The sequence below is a fragment of the Phacochoerus africanus genome, chromosome 5 (genome assembly GCF_016906955.1).
Source record: "Phacochoerus africanus isolate WHEZ1 chromosome 5, ROS_Pafr_v1, whole genome shotgun sequence".
NCBI lineage: Eukaryota > Metazoa > Chordata > Mammalia > Artiodactyla > Suidae > Phacochoerus > Phacochoerus africanus.
The window spans coordinates 77552871-77577731 of record NC_062548.1 but is presented as its reverse complement, the minus strand read 5'-3'; the positions used below and the strand labels follow the sequence as shown (position 1 = coordinate 77577731).

The 24861-nt window shown below is 45.2% G+C and overlaps 1 protein-coding gene across 1 annotated transcript in view; it reads left to right on the top strand.

The window, feature by feature from the left end:
- The window catches only part of ANTXR1 (ANTXR cell adhesion molecule 1), a 243486-nt gene that overhangs the window by 179109 nt on the left and 39516 nt on the right, over positions 1–24861 (top strand). Inside the window, exon 17 of the mRNA XM_047781884.1 lies at positions 8448–8528. Coding sequence (XP_047637840.1) covers positions 8448–8528 — 81 coding nt within the window. The remainder of the gene's footprint in view (positions 1–8447; positions 8529–24861) is intronic.

The window sequence follows — 24861 nt, the reverse complement described above, 5'->3', positions numbered from 1 at the left end:
TGTGAACTAGTGGGTTAGGACTGAGGTCTATGAAATCAGTGAGGATATAGACAACTCCACTTAGAAATCTAAAAACACTCCCAGCACCCACTTGAATTAGTATCAATTCAAAGAGTATGTGTTAGTATCAATTCAAGATGCATGTGTTGAGCATCTATTATGTGCCAAGTACTGCTGGATATTGAATATACAGAGGGTCTCAAACTTGACTGAGGATCAGAATCACATGGAAGAGCTTTAACAATACAAATTCCCAGGGCTAATTCCCAAACCTGATGACTCAATCTCCTTTCAGAGGCTCCCCTCGCCTTTGCAACCTGCCCACTTTTTCTCATAAAGTGACACTGCTATTTTCCCCAACACCTCCCTTTTCAAATTTCACATCCAAACTCCCTAAGTGATACCCCTGTGTTCCCCCAGTTACTGCTCCCTCCGCAGCCCCCGCTCCCCAACCTTTGGTCATTCTGTATGTACCCTGGTTCTCAAAGTGTGGTCCCTGGACCAGCAGCATCAGCATCCCCCAGGAACATGCTAGGAAAGAATTTTCTCAGGATCCAACCCAGATCTACGGCATCAGCAATTTTCAGGGTGGAGCCCAGCAACCTGGGTTTTTGGAAGCCCAGTTAAGAAGTTGTCACCTGTAGTTCCAGCCAGCCTTCCAGAAGGGGCTCCCTCAGGGCATGAACTGTGGGGTGTGGCAAAACAACTATGGTCATACCCCAGAGATTTGTCAGGCGTCTCAGCGAGGGGACCATGTTAGGTTTCACATGGATCCATTGTTCCCACAAACTCAGCTGCTGGGTTAATGTTACGTGGTTGAAAATCTGAGTGTCGAAGAATCACCAAAAAAAAGCCAGATGGAAAAAAACCTGTGATGCTGGTGGGCTCGCCAAACACCTCAGCAGGACCCCCTTGTTAGGACATGAGACAGTGTGAATGCGCCTCCTGCTGGTGGAGCAGGTTGTGCCAATGCTTACTGAGCATGCTGCACTAGGTAGGAGAAGGTATCACTGCTCCTGGTTATGAGTCTTCCCTCCACCAGATTTGACCACCCCCGCCCCGGAGGCACCAATTATGCTTAACTCATCTTTGAATCACCAATAAACAACATTGTACCTGGCACAGAAATAGGGATGCCACCATCTGTGGTTAAAGAGCTGAGGCGTGGGATGTAATTATGAAACCACTCCCAGAGCATCATGCCAGGTAAACTTTCTCCTGTCCCCTACACAGATCACTTTGGTACTCTCGGGCCAAGGAAGGTGACCTTCTTCTTGCCATCTCTTTGAAGAGAGGAGAGGAAAAGAGGGCAGTTTATGTATTTCTGGGTCAGCTGGGGGAAGGCAGGGCTAGAGCAAGGAGGTTTGAAAGTAGAAGCACAGAAAGGAATTCAGAAGTCATAATGTATACCAGTAGTCCAGAGGAAGAGAAGACTTACTACCAGAATTTCAGCCCTCATCCTGTTTAACCTACTGCATGGTCCATGATGAACCCCATTCTAGCCACAACGTCTAGGTCTTGGGCAAACATTCAGCCTCGCGATGTGCTGTAAACGCTGCTTCCCTTTGCTGAACACTCTCGCTGGATTTGTCACAGTCCTGGCAGGAAACTGAAGGCACACTCAGAAGGGTTGAACTCACACAGGTGTGGGCGGGGTTAAAAGAACCAGCAGCAATGGTGAGGCACCCAGGGACTAGCAACAGTGAGGGGTGTTACATCCCTAAGCCTGAAAGCCAAGGAGGGGAGAGGGTGTTAATGGAGCCAGAGAGAGCTACACCCTGGAGAAGAGGCCACCCAATGGGAGCTGGAGCCATAGAGAGGGAGTCAGTAATCTAAACCCACCTTGTTCCCTGTTTTTATGTGGCTCACAAGTTAGAAATGGTTTTTGTGTTTTTAAATGATTATATAAGCACCTACATACTATCCTTGAGTTTCCCTCTTAACCTACAAAGCCTAAAATATGTACCCTCTGGCCCTGGACAGAAAATGTTTGCAGACTCCTTCCTATAAGAACGCAGACACTGATGGAGGTGGGGGTCTGGGAAGGAACAGAAGACACAGGTACAGGATCCCCCCTCCCATCTTGCCCTCTCATCACCTTCTTTTTTTTTAATTGGAATATATTTGATTTACAATGTTTTGTTAGCTCCAGGTTTACAGCAGAGTGATTCAGCTATATGAACATAAATTCAGGGATCTATATCCATATTCATATATATGTATGGATTCTTTTGTAGGTTTTTTCCCTAATAGCTTATTATAAGATATTGAATATAGTTCTCTGTGCTATACAGTAGGTCCTTGTTGGTTACTTAATTTATATATAGTAATTGTATATGTTAATCCCCAGCTCCTAATTTACCCTTCCTTCCATGTCCCCTTTGATAACCATAAGTCCATTTGCTATGTCTGTGCATCTGTTTCCGTTTTGTATATAAGTTTATTTGTATCAATTTTTTTAGATTCCACATAGAAGCAATATCATTTGATATTTGTCTTTTTCTATCTGACTTACTTCACTTAGTGTGATTATCTCTAGGTCCATCCATGTTGCTGCACATGGCATTATTTCATCTTTTTCTGGCTGAGTGATAGTAATAGTATATAATATATACACACACATCTTCTTTATCCATTCATCTATTGACTCTCATCTCCTTCCGGTGCCACCTGTTGGCCAGACCAGGGAGAGCTAGATGGTGCCGTCTGTAGAGGTCCGGCTTCCAAGGTGGAGAGGAAGGGAGGCAGAGAAACCCAGACAGTGGATGGAGGCAGGCAGCTCACGGAGGGTAACCCACCTGCTCTCTACTCCCTCTAGAAACAGGGAGAACCCCTCCTCCCAGCACAAAACCTTCAGGAGGTACTGAGAAGAGTCCTGGTTCCCCAGGGAAGGTGGTCAGAATCCTATATGCCTTTAAACACATTTAAATGCTTTTTCATGCATTCCAGGAAATAGATTTGAGGGGCAGAGAAGCCCAGTGGCTAAGCCCTCCCAGAAGGAACCTTCTCGTGCTAAGGAGTCTGCAATGGGCTGCTCTCCGCGTCGCCCAGGCTCATTTAAGGCGCTGACCACACTGACCACACTTCACCCTTTCCTCATTCCAGACTCATGATCAGGAAATTTTCCGATATTTGGCCTGAAATGTTCTTTGCTCAGTTTTCACCCCCACCCCCCGGATTTACAGCAATCCCGTGTTTCTCGTTAAATTGGGACTGACCATTTCAGGCGAGTTAAGTAATACCCAGATGTATGGCCACCAGAAAGATTAAAACCAGGACTGTTTTCTGGTTTGCTGGAAGGCTTGTGACCTTCAGAGAAAGGGTTTTTCTCCTTTTCCAGTAGCTCCCCCAAGTGACTGGTAGTGACAGAAATGACAACTGAAGGACAAAAGCCAGACCCAGGCTGGCCTAGCAGACCGGCTGCTCTCTGCAAGAGAGCCAGACCAGCCTGCTTGCAGTGCCTGGGAAGGGGCGGTCTTCTGTTCATTTTCCATCAGGCCAACCTGTCGTCCTTGACCTTAGGCACCTTGACCTTGTAATCAAGCAACATTCAGTCGTGAAACTGTATTGAAGGAAGCTGGATATAACCCAGCAGGACACACTGAAGTCTTCAGTGCTGGCAGATGAGCTCTTGATGTTGAACAGACTTTTTGGTCCCTCTCTGGCTACTTTTTAGAATGGTTCCAAACATTTGTTTAAAGACCAAGAGAAAAAAAAAAAAGAGGAAGAAACATGACCCCCTGTGAGTGTGTATGTAGGGAAAGTTTCCAACTTTTGCATTAATCTCTTTCCCTTGAGGGAAAGAAGCATGAGTTGCAGTATTTACCTTTTTTTTTTTTTTTTTTGTCTTTTCTAGGGCTGCTCCTGTGGCATATGGAGATTCCCAGGCTAGGGGTCTAATCGGAGTTGTAGCCACTGGCCCATGCCAGAGCCACAGCAACGAGGGGTCCAAGCCTCGTCTGCAACCTACACCACAGCTCATGGCAATGCCGGATCCTTAACCCACTGAGCAAGGCCAGGGATCAGACCCTCAACCTCATGGTTCATAGTCATATTCACTAACCACCGAGCCACGACAGGATCTCCTTACCATATATTTTAAGGTATAAAAACTTAGCGTTAGTCTCTATCAGCCCCATGAGTTGAACTACCCTCAAAATTCTCCTCCTCTGACTAACTTCCAAGCAGCTGAGGCAGACAAACCAGAAGAGAAGACACAGCTGCTGCCTGGCCAAAAAAAAAAAAAAACCAGCCACAAAGCCCATCCCCCAGGATGCTCTAATGCATGGCCTCAAAACCCCTGAGGGGGCAGTCTTCTGGTTTGGGCAGAAACAAAAGGGAGCTCTGACTTAGAACTAAGGGTTGGCCAGCCTTTGTGGATTGAAAGGTATTGATTGTCTGAGGCCGAGGTGGAGGTTGGGAGCCTGCCATTGGTAAATGTCTCGTTTTGTAGTAAAAATATGTCAATCCTGTAGGAAAGCAAACTACTTCTCAATATCAGCTGATACCCCCTACTGGAGGCTTCCCAGGTGGTGGGACAGCACTGAGGTTCATCGGAGCAGCTCGGCACTGGTGCTGGAGAGTGAGGACCAGTGTCTTGAAGGCACCATGGAGAAAGGCCTGAGCATGCAGGACACTCAGATCTGAGAAGAAATCATGGAGGCAACTCAAAGGCTCCCCCCAGTCTGTGGGGGACAGAGCCCAGAGATGCTTGGAAGAATCCGCTGAGGCTCTTCTGGCCCCAAAGGGATGTCATTAATAAGCCCAATAGCTACTGTCTTGAACTGGTAGACTACTGCCTCCTCTCAGAAAATCAAGGTTTCAGGAGTCTGTGTTCTGCATTTCTCTTTAAAAAAAAATAATAATAATAATAATTAATCTTCTTCTTGGTTATAAACAACTCTTATTCTAAAGCTTACCTCAGTTCTGGCATGAAAAGCTACCTGATATAGTAGAAAGAAGTAATAAGGTGTATAGATTACCCGGATCATTTTCTGTGCCACACAGGGAATGGGGACTTTGGGTTCATTTGTGGGATATTCAGAACTTAGGACACTGAGGATACAAACTGAACTAGCTGGTCTCACCTTGGCCAGAAGAGCCCACGACAGCAGCTTACCTGGATAAAGCATGTCACCACCAATCGGGCACAGTCCCAGGTGAGTGCTTCCCACACACTCACCTCTTCATTTCTCACCACCACCCTCAAAATTAGGAACTTCTACTACCCCTCAGAGCCAAGTGAAAAAAACCAAGGCACAAAGAGATTAGGTAACCTGCCTAAATTCACACTGCTAGGAAGATTTTCTTGGTTTTATTTTATTAACAGCAAAGCTTCCATTCCAGCTAGCCATGATATCTCTAATTAATCCATCAGTAGAAAGGACTGGGAGGCTGGAGGGAAAAGACCAGTCAGAAAAATGTTCACAGGATGCGTGACAGATGATGAAGGCCTAGGCCACCATGGAGACAGGGGGCAGGGCTGCACAGGAAGAGGCAACTGGGGGAGCTGTGACAGAGTGGACATCTGCAAGACCTGGTCACATTTGGATGTGAGGGGTTGGCAGTGGAAGTCAAGGTATGGATGGCCCTCTGGAGTCCAGCTTGCTCCTCTGGATGTGGGCAGCACCATGAACCAAGGCAGGGCTTGCAAAAGGAGGAGCAGGTTGGGGAAAAATAGTTCAATATGAGATGTTTGGTTTTTTATATGTTTATAAGCATCAAACATGTGATATGTTTATATCATAGCTGAGATCTGGTAGGTAATTGGATCTGGAGCTCGAAAGAGGACTAAGCTAAAGATAGAACATTTGAGCTGGAAGATTGACCTGTGGGACTAAGGGAGAGGCCTCAGCCTCTGGGAAGGGGAGACCAGAAGAAGGAGACACCAAGGCATCAAGTGCAGACAGAGGGCAAGGGCAAAAGAGGCTGAGAAGGACTCATCAGAGAGGCAGGAACGAGCAGGCAGAGCCAAGGGACAGTGAGGAAGGGAGGGGCCAGGACATTTGATCTCTCTAAAGAATCAAGTTAAATGAGGGCACCAGTGGCCGAGGCATTGGGTACCCAAGACGCTGGGAGCGGCCTTCATGAAGCAGCTTTGGTGACATGTTAGGGCCATCGAACATTGTTATAGAAGCCAGAGCGCAAGGGAGAAATCCAGTTGGAGGAGCCCAGAATGGAGGATGGTAGGTCCATGCTTATAAAGTGCAAATTATTGGATTCTTACACTCTGCAAAACATTCATTTCCATCTTTCTACAGAGCTCCCAGATTATCATTTTAATGATTTTACCATGATCATTGATGAGATGGAATGAATACTTTCCATGAGACAAATATCTTCCTTCAATATCTAATTGTAAGCCTTTTAACAAATCTATAGACCATATTATTATCTCTGTTTTGAACATGAGAAAAATATGGCTTAAGGACATGAAGCAGTTTATCCAAGGCTGCAGCAGAGCTGGTGAAGGGTAGCCTCAGAACACAAACAGTGTGAATCCAGTCCTTTTGCACTTAAATATCACTCTATGATCTGGTGCCACCAAAAACGAAAACAAAAAAACCTAACCCATGCTCCTGGGTTACACATCTAGGTAGTTTCTGCCCATTGGTCTGCATGAAGCTTGACGTTTCTGCTGAGTTAACTAATACAGTTCTTCACCGGCCCCGTTTTCTTTCAGCCCCATCTCACTGCTCCTCATTTGTCAAGGAGTTGAGGGATCAGTGCAGAAAACACTGAGGGCAGGATGACTTACAAAGCCAAATACCAGGAGTTCTACCACCCTAAAAAAAGGGGGAAAGAAAAAGATGCATTCATCCAGGAAATCCACCCAGTTATATCCTGAAATATAAATGCTTATCCCAAAGAACCTTCAATTAGGAAAACGTTTAACTGATGATTGAAACCATTTAATGCAGAAAACCATGCTGAACCCAGCAGAGTCCTTCCCAGCATTCTAAGTCATTTCAAAATATTTTTAGAGGTTTTTGTAAATACTTGGCCAAGAGCTATGAGAAATATTGCCCTGAGCAAGACAAAGTGGAACCCACAAGAACTCGAGCAAGAGTTGATAAAGGTTCAAGGGCACTTTTTTTTTTTTATCTGAATAAAAACCCCCAGAAAATAATTTCAGAGCACCAAGTCTTCGAGGTGGCGGTTTCACACTGATGCTGCCACTTCAAAAGCTTTGTGGCCAGGAATTTGAAGTTTCTAGAGTTTCCCAGCCTTTCAGCATTATCGTTCAAAGGCCTCTTCCAGAGCAGTGTTTTCAAACATACCCAAGAGGAAATACATTTGGCCCCATGTAGGCCCATGCGTGCACTCAAATTTACACACTCATATACACATCCATACACATCTAACTGGTACCTTTTTTTTTTTCACAAAATAATACTTACCCTCACCATATGCAATTGATTCAAATATTTTCTTTCATATACTCTTTTATTTCTTAAAAAATTCTGGTCCTCTGCTGTGTAGCACAGAGAACTCTCCCTAATATTCTGTGACAATCTATGTGGGAAAATAATCTGAAAGGGAATGGATTGCATACATGTATAACTGAATCTCTTTGTTGTACGGTGGAAAGTATCAGGACATTGTCAATCAACTAGATGTCAGTAAAACTTTAGAAAATTAAAAAAAAAATTCTGCTCCTTATACACAAAATTATTTTGTGAGGGCTTGAAGAGTTGCAACTTACAGCTTAGAAACCCTGTTCAAAAAGATCTAAGTGGAAGCACTGCAGCCAGATGATCTCATGGGGGAAAAGCTGCACTTAGTATAACAGAGATGTGGTACATATACACGATGGAATATTACTCAGCCATTAAAAAGAATGAAATACGGGCATTTTTAGCAACATGGACGGACCTAGAAATTATCATGCTAAGTGAAGTCAGTCAGACAATGAGACACCAACATCAAACGCTTTCACTGACATGTGAAATCTGAAAAAAGGACAGAATGAACTTCTTTGCAGAACAGATACTGACTCACAGACTTTGAAAAACTTATGGTCTCCAAAGGAGACAGTTTGGGGGGTAGGGGGGTGCACTGGGGTTGTGGGTTGGAAATCCTATAAAATTGGATTGTGAAGATCATTGTACAACTATAAATGTAATAAATTCATTGAGTAATGAAAAAAATTTTTAAAAAGAAAAAAGAAAGAAAAAAAAGTGTATGTGCTTTGGAATTAAACAAAGTCCATCTTTCACACTTTCATTTGACACTAACTTTACAAGGTCTCAGGGTCCCCTGGGGTGTGCCCTTCTCCTGCCACATTCCCAGGGCCCACATTTTGAACTTAGAGATGTCACTTAGTCTGTGACAACTGCTGATAAAGTGTGGTTTCCATGGCTGAAGAAGCATGGGAAGGTCTCCATGTCTCTGCTGGCCCCCTGTCTGGTTTCAGATGTAATCTCAGTGCATTTGTTTTATTTCAGGGGAAACTTGACGCCCTGTGGGTCCTACTAAGGAAAGGATACGATCGTGTGTCCGTGATGCGTCCACAGCCAGGAGACACGGTAGGATTCATGGATGGTGTCGCGTACATGCGTTCTTTTTCCCTCTCTTTCTGTTGAGCTGGAATAACTCCAGATACGCGAACCCAGCTATCATTTCATGTTATGACAAATCAGATATTAATTTTACAACTAACTAATTTGGGTTTTTACAAGACTTGGAGTTTCAGCTTGCTTTTCTGAAAAGGATTTTGGCAGAAATAGGTTAGGTTAACTTCCGAGAGCTGGAGTTCTGAAGGTATAGGTACAGGGCTGGTTCTTACTCAGGCAGCTCCAGGGGAGGGGCCGGTCACTCCTTGGCCACACAGGCCAGTGGTGATGAGCGGGACACCAGGCCCACAGAATGGAGAGGGGGAACAGGGGCCACGGAAAACTCCCCTATCTTCCAGCAGGGGTTGGGCTCAACTCGTCCAGGACCACAGGAGGACCTGCCACCCTGGTGAGGATTTGCCCCGAAACTGTCAGGGCCAAGATCACAGAGTGTCTCCAACTAGGAGATAGAGAGGGAGGAGGTAGCAGAGACCTGAGAAACCATCCAGCCTGAGTCCTCATTTTGTAAATGAGGAAACAGAGGACAAGAATATTTTGTTCTGTTCCAACAGTAATAATGCTGGAAACCACCTCAATTCTGCTGTAATCACACCACTGCCATGTCTTCCTGGAAGGGCTGGTCTCCCTCCCATAAATTCTACAGAGCAAAGCTTGGGCCCAAATACACGCTCAACTATAAGCACATTGGCATCTTCCATCTGATCTCTAGGAATCCGGCTTATGATTAACCCAAGAGCCAAATAAAAGTATCTAATTTGGGGCTCCTTTCAAATCAAGTAGAGCTGAGTTTGAATCTCACTTCTTTCCTGCCTGGAAAACTCCAGGCAAGTCACTTAACCTCTCTTGAACATCATCTTTATAAAAGAGTTGGTACCTGGGAGTTCCTGTCGTGGCTCAGTGGTTAGTGAATCTGACTAGGAACTATGAGGTTGAGGGTCTGATCCCTGGCCTCGCTCAGTGGGTTAAGGATCTGGCGTTGCCATGAGCTGTGGTCTAGGTCGCAGACACGGCTTGGATCTGGCATTGCTGTGGCTGTGGTGTAGGCCGGCGGCTACAGCTCTGATTTGACCCCTAGCCTGGAAACCTCCATATGCCACTGATGCGGCCCTAGAAAAGACAAAAAAAAAAAAAAAAGAGTTGGTACCAAAATCTTCATAGGCTGCTGCTTGGAGAAGGTAATGTTTGTAAAAAATTTGGCCTAATGTTGAACACTCAGTAATGCTCAGTGGCAGATGTTGTTATGATAACTCTCTTCATGCTCTTCTACTGTCTGAAGGGTTGATGCAAAAATTCAAACTATATTGCAATCGACGTGTATCAGGTATATCCACATCTTTACCCCGCCGGCTCAACTAATAACACAAGCACAAAGCCAGTTAGGCGAGCCTCTCTCCCCTGTGCACCTAGTGACAGTGGGTGCTTTGTGGCTGAGGGGATATGGTCTAAACGTTCATCATCTCTTCAGGCTGCTGCCCAGCTAGCCATTCCTGCTCCAGGTTGTGTCGGGGACAACAGCCAAGTATGGCATTAAAAAAAAAATAGAGCAGGAGTTCCCCGTCGTGGCGCAGTGGTTAACGAATCCGACTAGGAACCATGAGGTTGCGGGTTCGGTCCCTGCCCTTGCTCAGTGGGTTAACGATCCGGCGTTGCCGTGAGCTGTGGTGTAGGTTGCAGACGCGGCTCGGATCCCACGTTGCTGTGGCTCTGGCGTAGGTCAGTGGCTACAGCTCCGATTCAGTCCCTAGCCTGGGAACCTCCATATGCCAAGGGAGCGGCCCAAGAAATAGCAACAACAACAACAATAACAACAACAAAAGACAAAAAAAAAAATAGAGCATATAGGTGCTGGACCAGTTTGGCTCTCATGATGTATGGAATTTGTATTTTGTCTATGGAAGTCAACAAGAACCCTTTGCTAGAGTAGATTTTAAAGAACAGACTCTACAGGTCACAGAAATGAACCCATATAAACTTTGTACTCAGGGTGGTATTTGGCCTTGTAAGTTATACATCTGGTTTCTGGGGAAAATTAGGGGTTTTGGTTTTTTTTTTTTTTTTTAGCCTACATGAGACTCATCTAACAAATTAAGAGGAAACAATAAGATCTCTAAACTCGGGTTCGGCAATATTATTTTTTTGTGACAGAACATGCTAGTCCAGTGCACAAGCCCATTTTTTTTAAAGCAGCTGAAAAACATTGCCACTAAAATTTAACATTCCATTCTTTGCTGACCGGTTTGGCAGAAACAAATTTATAAACTGGGCCAACCAGAGAAGACGTGTAGGAAAGGAGAAGGATAGAGAGAAATCTTATCACATTTAAGCGCGAAGAACCAAAATTATTTGACAACAAAAGGTTGATTGGATAAATCCAACAACGAGGGAATGAAAATGGATGGAATTTCTTCTAATCAATCCCACCTACCTTGACTTTCTTATTTGCTAATTTTGAATGAACGTTTGTACTTAACATTTGAAGGGTGTTCTCTAGGCTTTGGAGAAAGACAATTTCACCTTGAAATTTCCTTTCTCCAAACAGATGAAATAATAGATGTGAAGAACAGAAGGTCTGAAAATTAGGATACTTTTGACCCTGTTCTCAGCAGTGTCACAAATTACGATTGTCCAGCCTACTTGTAAATGGGCTTCCTTTCTAGAAATCCTGCTAAAATTTTAAGACAAATGTGAGGCTAGGTGCAGCAAACTGTGTCCTGGAGGTCATGGTGAAGGCCGCAGACATCTAGACGTGCCCATGGAGTTACCTAAGACAAGTCACACATAAGGCAGAAAGGGGAATTCAGGGCTGCCTTATGGCAACTGAGGAAAGAATTCCAGGAGAAGGGAGGCCCATACAGTAGCTTTGTCTGCATTCTCCTTCATTTTGCATAACCTTGGGAGACTCACAGCAGACCTACCTTCTTTGCACGGTGGTGACTGTAAGAATTCCTCAGCTCTGATTTATGGGCTCACCACATTTTCCATAAACGCAAAATGACTACATCCAGGCATGTGCTCATGAACAAGAGTCACAGGTTCTGAATTTTTCCTTTAAAACAAAAACAAAAACAAACATCACCTAATTGCGTTCTTGGTTAACTTTCTGAATTGTTTTCAAACACATGTTGACCTCACAGAAAACCTGGCAGTTCTTCCTTCTCAGTCGCCTGCTCCGTCCTTCTCAGCGAACCCAGCCCAGCCTCGCAGAGGCAGACGCAGGATCACCAGCAGAGCCTCTGAGGCTGCTGGAAAACTGAGGGCCTCCCGCCCCCACCGCAGAGCAGAGGGCTGGGGAGGCCCGAGCCCAGAGCCACATCCTTCCCTGGGATGGGTGCCTGCCTCCTCGGAGCTGTCCCAGCCCTGGGTCAGGGAAAACATGAATGGGATGACAGCAAGAGACACTGTCACCACCCATCTTCTTCTTCCGGCCTGGGGTGGGCTCAAGGTCCTGTTGCTTTTTCACAGCCCACCCAGAAACCCTGAGCTAACATAAAAGAGAAAGTTCCAAAGCAGCCACTTAAATAGCAAACCAGTAACACATCTGATCCTAAGATTTAGAGAGTTCATGAAGCAAATGGTATCTTTTGCTCTTTTGCTTGAACCATTCCCCTGCTTCCCACCACTGTGGTTTTTTTTTTTTTTTTTTTTTTTGTCTTTGTAGGGCCACATCTGTGGCATATGGAGGTTCCCAGGCTAGGGGTCCAATCGGAGCCATAGCCACGGAGACCTACACCACAGCCACAGCAATGCCAGATCCGAGCCACGTCTATGGCCTGCACCACAGGTCACGGCAACACCAGATCATTTAACCCACTGAGTGAAGCCAGGGACTGAACCCTCATCTTCTATGATACTCAGGATATTCATTAGTGCTGAGCCACAACGGGAACTCCCATGCTCTTTCTAAAAGAGGGATCTCAGCATGCCATCCCAAAGCTTCAGATGTGCAAAAACTAAGGAAAAGCTCCAAATCCTTAGCCGGATTGGAAAGACTCCCCTTGTCATTTTACCTGCTACCCGCCCCCGCTAGGTTCCCCCATGACTCCAAACAGGCTCCAGCTGCCTGGAATCGCTCTGCATTCTCTGAATGTGCCAGCATCTTTTGTGTTTCCCTGCCTTTGCATAATTCCAGTTTCTCTGCTTGAAACGTCTTTCCCATCATCTCTACTGAGTGAACTGTCACCTTGGTAAGATTGTCCATGGTCCCCATGGTATCCCTGTCGCTGTCCAGACTTGGGCTTTAGAGGGGGCGTTGCCAAAGCAGAGTGCATTGGCAGAGACTAAGCAAGAGAGTATGGAAATTAGAACCTGCGTCCCAAGAGCATGCTTCGAGATGGTCCACAGGGCTTCCCTCACACCCGGGCCCTAATTTCAGAACGCATACTCACTTTTTAAGGACAAATGGTGGAAGGAATTGAGAAATGTTCAGTCTAAGGAAGGAGACTTAAAGTGACCCCTGGGAACTTTTTTACTTGGTCATTTCTTGCTCATCACATTATGCATGCCTTTTATCGCCTCTTTTTTCTTTTTATTATATTTGATTTACAAAATTCTATCAATTTCTGCTGTACAGCAAAGTGACCCAGTCATACATATATAAACATTCTTTTTCATAACCTATTTTTAATCATTTAACCATATTCAGGGAATAATCTTTCTATGCCTCTCACAGTGTGAGTGGTTGTACAATATCATTTTTAACAGCCCTGTCATATTCCATTGTCAATCTATAACATAATATTTCTGCCTATCTTCTCTTTTTGGAAATTTCTTTCCAGATGCTTATTTTTATGAAGGAAGCATAGTCAGTCCGCTTGTTGCCAAATCACTGTGCACATTCATGAGTGTTTCCTTAGGAGAAGCATACAGCTGGCTGCTGGATCGAACAACGTGCAAAATTTTCAAGTTTTGCTACATAGTGCCAGAGCGCCCTCCTTATTCATTACTGTCTGAAACGCTAATTACTGTGTGAATTAACCCTAGAGTCAGCATCTATGAAAAACCCATCTCCCATTAACATTATTAAGCTTAACTATTTGATAGGTGCTAATTCAATTTGCATTTTTGTTACTGAAGTGAAACATTTGTTCAAATATTTATTTTCTCTTTGGTTAATTGCTTATATATATCCTCAGCTCGTTTTTCTATTGGATGTTTTAGCCCGGATTTTTATACGGCTATTTGCTAAACTCATCTTCATTCATTTGTTAGTCAAATGCTTTGAGGACCTCCTTTATGTCAGACCCTGTGTTATACATTAAGTATATGGTACTTACTTGATGAAACTTGAAGTCTAACATATGTATATGTGTGTATCTCTGTGTATGTATGTATAGATAGATACAGATATAGGTAGTCTTCAAGGTTCTTCCTAGTTTGTCATATACTTTTTAACTTTTTAAAAATATATTAAAGTTATCTATAATTTTATAGTTGAATCTAGAAATCTTTATAATTTCTGCCTTTGGTATCAAAGTTAGAACATACTCCAAGAGAACATAAATTTTCACAAAACTTGCTCTTATTTCTATGCCCTCAGACTTCGTTTTTGGTGGCAATGTGAGCTGGCACCTTTTCTGTAACTTCCTGGATATTTTATTGTAAGTTGGGGCAAAGTGCCCAGGAGCTATCAGCCATATGTGCTATTAAAGCAGAAGCCCTGGAGCAGTGCAGTCTTGGAAGGGCAGAACAGGACTTGGGTTTACTCTGGGTCAGCCCAGAAGCCAGAGCTAGAGCAGAGGCAGAAGTTACAGTGAAATCCATTTCATCTTAAAGGATCAAAGGAAGTTTCAGCAACAAAATGGGCAGGATTCCTGGGCTTGTTACATGTTACTAAAGATAGATAAAACCAGTTAAAGGAGTTCCCGTCATGGCTCAGCCATTAACAAATCTGACTAGTATCCGTGAGGACGAAGGTTCAATCCCTGTCCTTGCTCAGTGAGTTAAGGATCCAGAGTTCCCATCATGGCTCAGCAGTTAACAAATCTGACTAGCACCCATGAGGACGAAGGTTCAATCCCTGTCCTTGCTCAGTGAGTTGCTGTGAGCTGCGGTGTAGGTTGCAGACTCGGCTTGGATCCTGTGTTGCTGTGGCGTAGGACAGCAGCTATAGCTCCGATTCCACCCCTAGCCTGGGAACCTCCATGTGCCACGGGTGCAGCTCTAAAAAGCAAAACAAAAAACAAACCAAAAAAAAACAAAAAAACGCATTTAAACCACTGGGCCAGAATTAGAGGAGAGGATTCCTGTAGCAGGTCAGCAGTTCTCACTTCTCAATCTTGAGCACAGGATCATCCGGAAGTTTTGTTATAGCACAGGTCTGGGGCAGGGCCTGGGAATTAGCATTTCTAACAAACGCCAATGCTGCTGGTCTGGGTACCAAATTTTGGAACCAATGAGATAAATGGAATTAGATGGACCTTCAAGAGCCCTCTAACCCTGACAGCTTGAGATTCGAAGTCAGCATTTCAATGCTTATTTGACCACCAGCGTCTACTTCCCTGTGTTTCCCCAGAGAACACCTTATTGACATAACTGGGGAATAACTACTCTAGCTGAAGTCACAATACTAAGTCGCATCCAATTGTAGAGAAATCTGGCCAGGAGCAGACACTTTTGTTCCTAGATTACTAATTTCAAACACAGAAATGTCGGAGAAGTTCAGAGACCTGAGTTCATGGCATCGAGTGATTTTTTTTCAACCTGGTTGCCTATCGTGATCTTCTGGGGGAGCTTTAAAGCCCTGATGCCAGGTCCCACCCCAAAGGTTCTACTTAATTTGTCTGGGATGAAGTCTGGATGATCGGGACTTTAAAAGCTCCCCAGGTCATTCTAATGGGCAACTAAGGTTGAGAGTCAGTGATCTCGTTCGATTTCCTGTTTCTCATGCCAGACGGCCTCTTCTCTGTCCTTCTGGGACCGATTTGAAGGCAACTCCCCCTATTCCTTCAGGACCTCAACTCCTGTGTCTCATAGGCATGCGGAAAATGAGTGATTCCAATCTTCATGTGCTCTCAACTGTGCCTTTCCTATCTGGAAGGCACCTAACATTGATTCCACCTATGTTGTTGTTACTGCTTTTGGACAAAGCAGATGGAAGAGAAGAACTATAACTCTGCTTCATCTGTCTTTTCCGAATGGAATTCAATCAATACCTCAACCCACTGAAACTCTCCGCAGTCATTTTTTCCCCGGCTTTAACCTCTCACCCCCTGCATGCGCCCTGGCAGGAGTCACTGGGGTTGGATGTCTCCTTTGTTTTCAGCTCCTCGTTTCTCCCAGATCTGGCGCTGGGAGGCTGGTACATTCCATTACTATCAGCAAGAACAAAATACAAGGCACATTCTGAGCTTGTTTTGCAAGGCTGGGCCTCCTTGCCATCAGAAGAGACCCAGGAAACCCACACACACACGTAAATGTACATAAACAACGTTAGAAACTCATCCGAAGCACAGCCCCAGGGATTGTGCAATCTTCTGCCTGAGTTCCAGCCCTGGGGCTGCCGTCTGCACAGCTGTTTCCAATAAAGGACCTGGGCCAGTCACATGGGTCCCCGTGCCTCCCTGCTGCCACAGAAGCGAGAATCATCCGGGCAGGTTATCTCTGGGGGGAAGAGAGTGTCCTCAGCCCAGTCCTTCGAAAGCAGATGAGCCTCCTGTAACATAAACAGACTCAGAGAAAGCATCCCCGCTCCGTTTCTCTCTTCCCCGTTTCCCCCTCCTTCACGTTCCCTGCATCGCCTTCTCCTCCTTCCTTCTTTACCTTGGCTGCCTCCCCTCAAACATGGTCCCAGCGGACTTCTGTTGCGAGGGAGTTCCCCTCGTGGCTCAGTGGGTTATGAACCCAACTAGTATCCATGAGGATGGAGGTTCAATCCCTGGCCCCGCTCAGGGGGTTAAAGGATCTGGTCTTTGCCGTGAGCTGTAGGTGTAGGTCACAGATGTGGCTGGGATCCCAAGTTGCTGTGGCTGTGGCATATGCCGGCAGCTGCAGCTCCAATTTGACCCCTAGCCTGGGAACCTCCATGTGCCGCAGATGTGGCCCTAAAAGGCAAAAAAAAAATTTAATATATTGTGCTCCCAATAAGAATCCATCTAATCCAGTGCTGGGCACTAGGGGTGCCAATTGGAATAGGACTTAATTCTGGCTTCCTGGAGTTCAGTGTATGATTTGAAAGAGAAGAGTGGGTCAAGCATTGTATTAATTGCAGATGGTTATAGAAGCACAGATCCATCCACAATTACAGGGAAGAATTATGCTCTCCATTTTATGGAGCAGAAATTGAGCCTCAGAGGAGGTTATTAACTTTCCCAAGGACACACAGACAGCTTCAAGGCGTGTTATATCCCCATATATTGTGTGCCAGCTCCAGCACAAAGCCTGGAGCTTTGCACCTAAATTTAGGTGTTAGATCTGGGGCTTAATTCAGGACTAACAGACTTGAAGTCCATACTTGGGATTCCTTAAATTTTTCATGCATTTGATAGATACCAGTTGAACACTCTCTATGAGATGAGCACTGAGGTTATGCTGGCTGCTCACCAATTAATAATATGTGATGCTGCCCTTGAGAAGCAGGGACAAATGGTAAGTCCCCAAACACCACCTGTGTGCAAGGCTTTCCTCAACCCAGGAGAGCATTTCACCAGCCACGGGGGCAAAAGAAGCTCTAGAAGCGGCCTTTAAGCTGAGACCAGAGAGGAGCTGTGGAGAGAGGCTATTCTAGCAAGAGGGAAGCTTGAGCAAGGATCTGGAGGTCGCCTGTAGCTCCTTCCAGGTGTTTTAAGCAGAGCTGTGATCAGATAGTGTTTTAGAAAAGTTACGCTGGCTGCAGCATGGAGCTGATGGCAGCCTGACCAGAGGTGGTGGAGGGAGGAGGAAAGAGTCCAGATTGAGGAGATATTGAGGAAACAGAATGACGGGATTTGATAACTGGCTGAGATGGAGGATGGGAGGGAGGGGTGTCTGGAGGACCTCCAGGGTTTGGTCTGAGCTGGCTGTGTTGCCGTTAACCAGGAGGAGGGCACAGAAAGAGCTTTGAAGGGGAAGGGAGATGAGGACTTACCGAGTTTGAGGTACCTGTGGGACAGCCAGGCAGAGATGGCCAGGAGCAGGGCGTGGACCACGGAGCAGCTAAGGCACAAACTCCAGAGATGCTCACTCCCAGGGCCTTGCACATGTAGCATGGTCACCTGCAGGACCTGAAGGAAAGTGTCTCCTGAAAATGTGTGCCTTGAATGTCCCACTGGGCTCCCCCTAGTCCCGATCTGTGCAGGACACAGTTTGCTCTGTTCAAAGCTCTGAGCCAGAGGCAATGATGTAAGAGTCATCAGACTGGCGGTTGAGACCAATGTGAATAGATGCAGAGCCCAGGGGAGTGTGGCGAGAGAGAAGGGAAATAGGCTAAGGGCTGAGCTTTGCTCACATCCTTTGAGGCAGGGTGAGGAGAGAAAAAGAAGAACAAGAAGAAAACTAAGAAGGACCACCCCGAGAGAGGGAAGGTGTGACAGGAGCGTCTTGGGTCATGGAAGCCGAGGAAAGATGGTACATCACAGAGGAAGGCGGGGTCCACAGCATCAAGTGTGGGAAATGTAGGTGCAAGCTGACCACAATCCTTGAATGAGATTAGCAGAAGGAAGGTGGGAGTGATCTTGGCGCTCTAGGCTGAGTGCAGTGAGGGGGGCAGGAGTGAGGCTTGGTGGAGAATGGGGGGGGAGAGCCAAAGCAGTAGCTGGAGGAGAACTGGGGTGTATAGGGCTCTTTGTTTTATTAAAGTGGAGGACTTGAGCATCATTAAGAGCTCAAGACAGAAGCCCAGGAGGGGAAGAGGTTGAAGAGCTCATTGGTGGAGAGCAGGATACCCTAAGAGGACTTAAAGGACCGAGAGGCCAGAAAATGGCACTCTGTCTTAGTGACCTGGGTGGAGAAGCCCAAGATGGGCTCCCAGGTATGGGCGAGAGGACGGGAAGCAGAGACACCCCGTCCATGGCCTCCGTCTTCCCTTTGATGAGCTGGCTGAGCGGGCAGGTGGAGGTAGACTGTCTGAGGGGAAGATGAGGAAGAAACCAGCCCCGCCTTTGGAATCCCATCTGTCCTGGGGGGTCAGCACTTTCTGCAGGTCTAGGATGCATGTCTCCACCTCATGCAAGAGACATGGTGATTTGGGATGCAGTGTTGCAAGCAATTCCCTTCAAAACTCCACCCCTAAGAGAACCCACCGGTGAATCCCATGAATATACTGCTGTGTGTTTTTGTTCTCAGTGGGCAGAATGGAAATAATGACCTTCTCTACCTTGACCTTCTCATGACACCTAAAGAGCAATGTTAACTGCTTTGGGGCTTTTTGTTGTATTTTGGATTTGCTTTCTTTTGTTAATGAAGGCCTCCCACTTCTCTGAGAAGTTAATAGCACAATATCTAGTGATGACCAATAAACTAGCTTTATATTGGATTATAATCATCTACCTAAGGGTGGGATCCTTGTCATACGTAAATATTGTGGCATAGCTCTGTATTTCATAGAAAAGACCATTAATAAATATTCCTGGAGTTCCCATCGTGGCTCAGTGGTTAACAAATCCGACTAGGAACCATGAGGTTGCTCAGTGGGTTAAGGATCCGACGTTGCCGTGAGCTGTGGTGTAGGTCGCAGACGTGACTTGGATCCCAAGTTGCTGTGGCTGTGGCATAGGCCTGGAGGCTACAGCTCCGATTAGACCCCTAGCCTGGGAACCTCCATGTGCTGCAGAAGCAGCTCTAGAAGTGGCAAAGACAAAAAAAAAAAAACAAAGAAAAAAATCCTGATCAGGATTAAGTTCAAGCAACAATTCTGGAGTTAGTCCCTTTCTCTACCATATACCAGCTGGGTTACTTTTCAGGTCACTTTACTTTTTAAGATCACTTCTGTTTGCCAGGGAATTGTTTCCTGGACATGCAGGCACCTAGATGTGAAGGCTGTGCCTTGGGGCAGATGTCCACCTTGTACTTCACTGGACGGCCCCCTGAGACAGGCACGCATCCCGCCTTAGGGAGGGGTACCTTTTCCTGATTTACACAAAGGCACCATATGATAAACCCCATCACTTGAAAATAAAAAGCAGTTCATTTCCTTCCAAGGATTGCTTTAGATACTTTGAAACTATTGTTCAGTCCAGTGGATTTTCCCAGTTGTATCATCCCTGTTACATCCTTTTCACCATTTCTTGTACTCACCCAGAAAGCACTGATTTGGTTTATAGAGTGTTTACCCTATAGCCTCACCTTTCTTTATTCAGTTGTGATCATACACGTATATAACTAGTGTCTAATTCTTTCACTTAATTTTATCCCTGAAAGCATAAAGGGGGAAACAATTTTTTAAATCATTTTTTCTAGGCAATTAAAATCATTAAAAGCACTGTTTTATATGTACTGATAAGACATTCCTTCCTGAATATTAGCTTTTTTGGCCATGCGCACAGCCTGCAGAAGTTCCCAGGCCAGAGATCAAACCCAAACCACAACAGTGACAAAGCTGAACCCTTAGCTGCCAGGCCGCCAGGGAACTCCTGAATACTGGCAATTTTAAAGCACATGGATGTTTGTGTAAAGACATGAGCATTCCCCATTTGAACTGCTCGTTGGTGAAACAACACTTCCAACTGCATAAATACCAGCACATCAGATTTCTAACACACACCCAAACAACGTGGTGAAAATTGATGACTTGGGCAAGTGGCCACGTCCAGAACACACAGTTGGTTGGTTGACAGTCTCTAGAAAAGTTCACCTGATCCTGCAGTTATCAGTCATTTCCCTGCCACAGAGAAACCTTTTGCATTTGAAGCTCCTAACTTGCGTTTTCCTCGGAATTTGCTTCTCTGCATCTGTAGTAAATCCCTGTTCTGACAACACCGATTGTCGAAAATGAAATGAACAGAGCCAACCCCCAAAGCAGAAAATGTTGACTCACTTGCTGGATAGGATCATTACCAGCAAATGATTACTAAAATGCTGGAAAGGGTTCTTTGGAAAAGGCAGACAGGCCTGAAACATCAAAAGAATAGACGACTGGTTGAGGAGACAGAACGGATGTTGGGCAAGGTAGCTGCTGGCTGGACCAAGAGAGAGCTGAAGGGAAGGAGAGCCCTAGAGGAAACAGCAAGCACTGGGAATCTGAGAGGGTGGAAGCCCGTCCCCAGGACTGGTAGACACTTGCGTTGGGCTTGGGAGGAAAGTAAAGACTTAGTCAAACAGACAGGTTGTAGAAGGGCCACGGTAGTAGCTTTCCAGGACCACTTGCAGCCCATCGGTGCCCAGGGCCAAGAGTTCAGAGTGAGAGGAGACACCTCAGGATGGAGAGCAGGGGATGAGTGGTACCTCAAAAGGCCAGAAGGGGAACAAGGGTTAGATTTTACCACCCTGATGATGGGACTAAAAACTTGGACTCTAACCACGTTGAGCTAATCTTCATCTGGGCTAAGTATTAGAGTGCCAAATTACATCATATCTTAAGAAATGTAACCTAACACAATGTTTCTCAGTGGGTTTGCAAAACTCTGGTTTGACTAGGTATTAATAGCGTTTTTAATTGTTTTTAATTGGTATAGAAAAGTTGGGCATAGGCATCTTGTGTTTGGAATAGCCAGGTTAAAATACCAAAGCTCACTTGTAATGGTCCATGGGTTGTGAGGCTTGGATTTAAATGGTGACACAGGGACATAGAGGAAGGTGGCATTCTCTGACACTGGTTGCAGCCTGGAATGGAGAAAAAGAGCTATTAAAAAAAAATAGCATTAGGTGTATATTTTTTCAGCAAAATTCTCAAAGTCAACGAGGAGAGGAGAGCCACATATACCCCAAGTATCCCACCAAGAAACCACCTGTTAATATTACACGGTGCTGTGATTCAGAGCAACTAATCAAACACTTATTGAATGTACAAGGTACTTAAAAAAAAAGGAGTCTGTAATTTTGTTAAGTGATGCTTTATGTTAATTTATGAATTATGCTTTGGAATTCTCTAAGTCATATGTGGTTAACTTTACATTAATAAAAATGTAGACATTTTATGTATACATGGGAAAATTGGAAATTTCCTTCAGTAACTTTATTCTTTATAAAAGTTATAAATAAATAAAATGATTTAACTTCTAAAGAAAAAAAAAAGAGTCTTGATGGAGTTCCCATCATGGCTTAGCAGTAATGAATCCGACTAGTGACCTTGAGGAGGCGGATTTGATCCCTGGCCTCGCTCAGTGGGTTAAGGATCTGGCATTGCCATGAGCTGTGGTGTAGGTGGCAGACATGGCTCAGATCTGGCATTGCTGTGGCTGTGGCGTAGGCCAGCAACTGCAGCTCCACGTCGACCCCTAGCCTGGAAACTTCAATATGTTGTGGTGTGGCTCTAAAAAAAGACCAAAAAAAAAAAAAAGTATTGAGAGACCTAAGTTAAATCCTAGTGTAGCCTCATGGCCTTTGTTATATTAATCAGCCTCACTGAGCCTCCTTGTACATCAAAGGGATCCATTAATCCCTACTTTTGTAGGTGCGTCAGGATGAAATAAAATAAGGGTAAATAATTCATATAGTTGGGAGTTCGTTTTCTTCCCGGCACCCCAAAGTAGAATTGATTTCAGAGGAGTTTATTAGATCTCAACATGTGTGAAAAACTTCTCAGAATTAATCTCATGTTTAAATTGGCAAGGACTAAAAGAATCAAGTCATAGTAAGTCTTTATGTGAAGGTCATTGCCTTCTTACTTGATTGAAGCTTTATATTGGCTTTTTTTTCAGTCGCTCAATTCACAGAACCACTGAAAAAGCAGACATTTCTATCTAACAGTAGAAAAGAAAGATTTGGTTTTTACTTTGAGTAAACAAGGATCTTCAAAGATTTTATCAGTGTCTGATATCAAGCTGTAAGTCCCCAATAGATCTGAAGAGAAAGTTCAGTTTGCTTGCCACTGACTCCTGACCCTTCATAAACTTTTGTAAGAGTAGATCATTTAGGAAAAAGGAAAAAAAAAAAGCAAATTATAGGAAATGTTCCTAGAGGGTGTGATTTATTTTGGCAGAGCCCTTTCTCTGGATGTTTGAATTCTCAGGGGTATTTATTCAGTTCTCACCCTTGGAAACCTTTCCTCCACTGTCTCATTGAAGAGGAACATGAGTACTCAGAATTCTTGGCTTACTTTCTTGAATTTACAAAAGTAAAAGTTCAAGACATCCTCTGTCCACAGCAAAAACCAAACTATACCCAAAATCTGCAAACTTAACTGTTTTTGGAGAGGTTAAACCCAACGTTGATGCTACAAAATATACCATCTTGAGATTTTTTTTTTTTTTTTGCACCAACTTCCTGCCCCAGAAGGCAGCATCTCTCTAAATCAATAGATGTGAAGGCAACTGATGTGGTTGAAGCCTCCCTCTCCCTCCTCTTCTAATCCCCCATAACCTAACCCCTCTCTTCCACACCCATACACACTCCCGTTCTCATCATCATCACCATTTTATAGCTTAGCTGATGAATTTCACCTTTCAATTGCCTCATCTCCCAAACAGCTGTAGCAACAGAAGGTCAAGTCCTGGGATCAAGTGGCAAACAGTGAACAGAGGAGAATTAAATACTCTGGGCTGAACAAGGCAGGGCTGGGTAATAAAGACACCCCTCTTGAAATTCTCTGACCTCATTTATCTCCTTCCAAACAGAGTCAGGGTTGAGGGAGATTGGGCTTGGTTCTAGGGTCAAAACTTCACCCCATGGGTAACATTTGGGGGAAGCGCTCTACTTTGTTCAAACATGTTTATGTCTAGCCACTTGGCTGTGATGGGTCTGCTCCTCCAGCTGAGGGCACTGGAAAAGATCATCTCTAGGGATAGTCTGCACCTCTGCAATAGGCTTCAGTTGAGACATATTTCAACACAGCCTGGTGGGAAGTTCTATTCTCACCCGAAAGTGCTGGATTGAATCAATGGTAGCAGAATCTGATCTAGGAGATAGTCTTCCAGAATTCACAGTGTGGAGGAGAGCCAACCCGCTGTGGGATGTCCACGTGCACCCCCATCTTCTCCCAACATGCCCATGACCACCCCACCTCGACCAGACCCTCAGATTCAGGAATAGACTGGGGATTCCTCATGATCCCAGTCCCTTCATTTTCAAGGTAAGGAAACAGGTCCAGAAAGGCAGTAGAGACACCTTCAAACACCTCTTCTTATTTGCTCCCCATCACCACCTTACTCATCTCCCTTTTGCATATTTGGAAGAGTAATACCGGCATAATAGGACCCTCGCTCCATTCAAGGCCACAGAGGGAATTAGTGGAAGTGTTAAGACCAGAACCTACCAGCTCTATACTGCCTGGCTCTCCTTGAACCCTCACCCCAGGCCAGGGGAAGAGGGTGGGGATCCAGATTGTGCTTGATCTCTTGAAGAAAAGGTAAACCAAACAGAACTTTGGAAAGGAGAGCTGGCCCCTGCCACCCAACCTCCTCCTTTCCTGTCCTACCATTTCCCATCTCCCAAAACCTGTGCATTTTTATACTCTGCCCAAGATGACATGTCACAGGATGCCCTCCCACAGTGTGCTGCACTCCCAACGACCTCATATTTTCTCTCCCTGATTCCACCTTTGCATGCCTCCTCCTTTACCACCAGCACTGAGTCTAGGAACAGAGTACAGCCATGCATTCAACAAACAGGTCTTGAGTGCCTAGCCTGCAGCAGACCCCACACTAGGCAGTGGGAGTTTACACGAAGGAGGCAATATCCCTACCCCTGTGGGGTGTACGTCAGAATAGTCAGAAAAGCACTGAACTAGAATTTGCTGTTATAAGTGTTATGGAAGGCGGGGCATTTGATGTTTCAATGAGCATAGAGCAAGGAGATTTCACCCGGGCTCGGGGATCAGGGAAGACTTCCAAGAAGAGACTATTGGATTAAGACCCAAAGGATGAGCTCTCCTGGTAAAGTGCAGGAAAGACTTTCTGGTTGGAACGGACAGCATGCGTGAAGGCCCAGATAGGAGGGGAGCTGACAGAGGTGGCAGGAGCAGACACCAGAGTAGGGGAGGGGAGAGCAGTCACACCTCACCTCCTGGCTGTGCCTTCTCCATCCTTTTGTCTGCCTTCAGGTACCCAGCCCTGGAAGGCGCTCCCCAGACTCCTGCTCATTGTCTGGCCCCTCCTTCCTCAGGTGTTCATAGCTACTGTCACAGAACTTAGCATCATTTTAATTTAAAGCCAGAACTGACATTTCACTCCCTGAGGAAGCCATGAATGATCTGAGGAAAGGGACCGTAGCTCTCTTT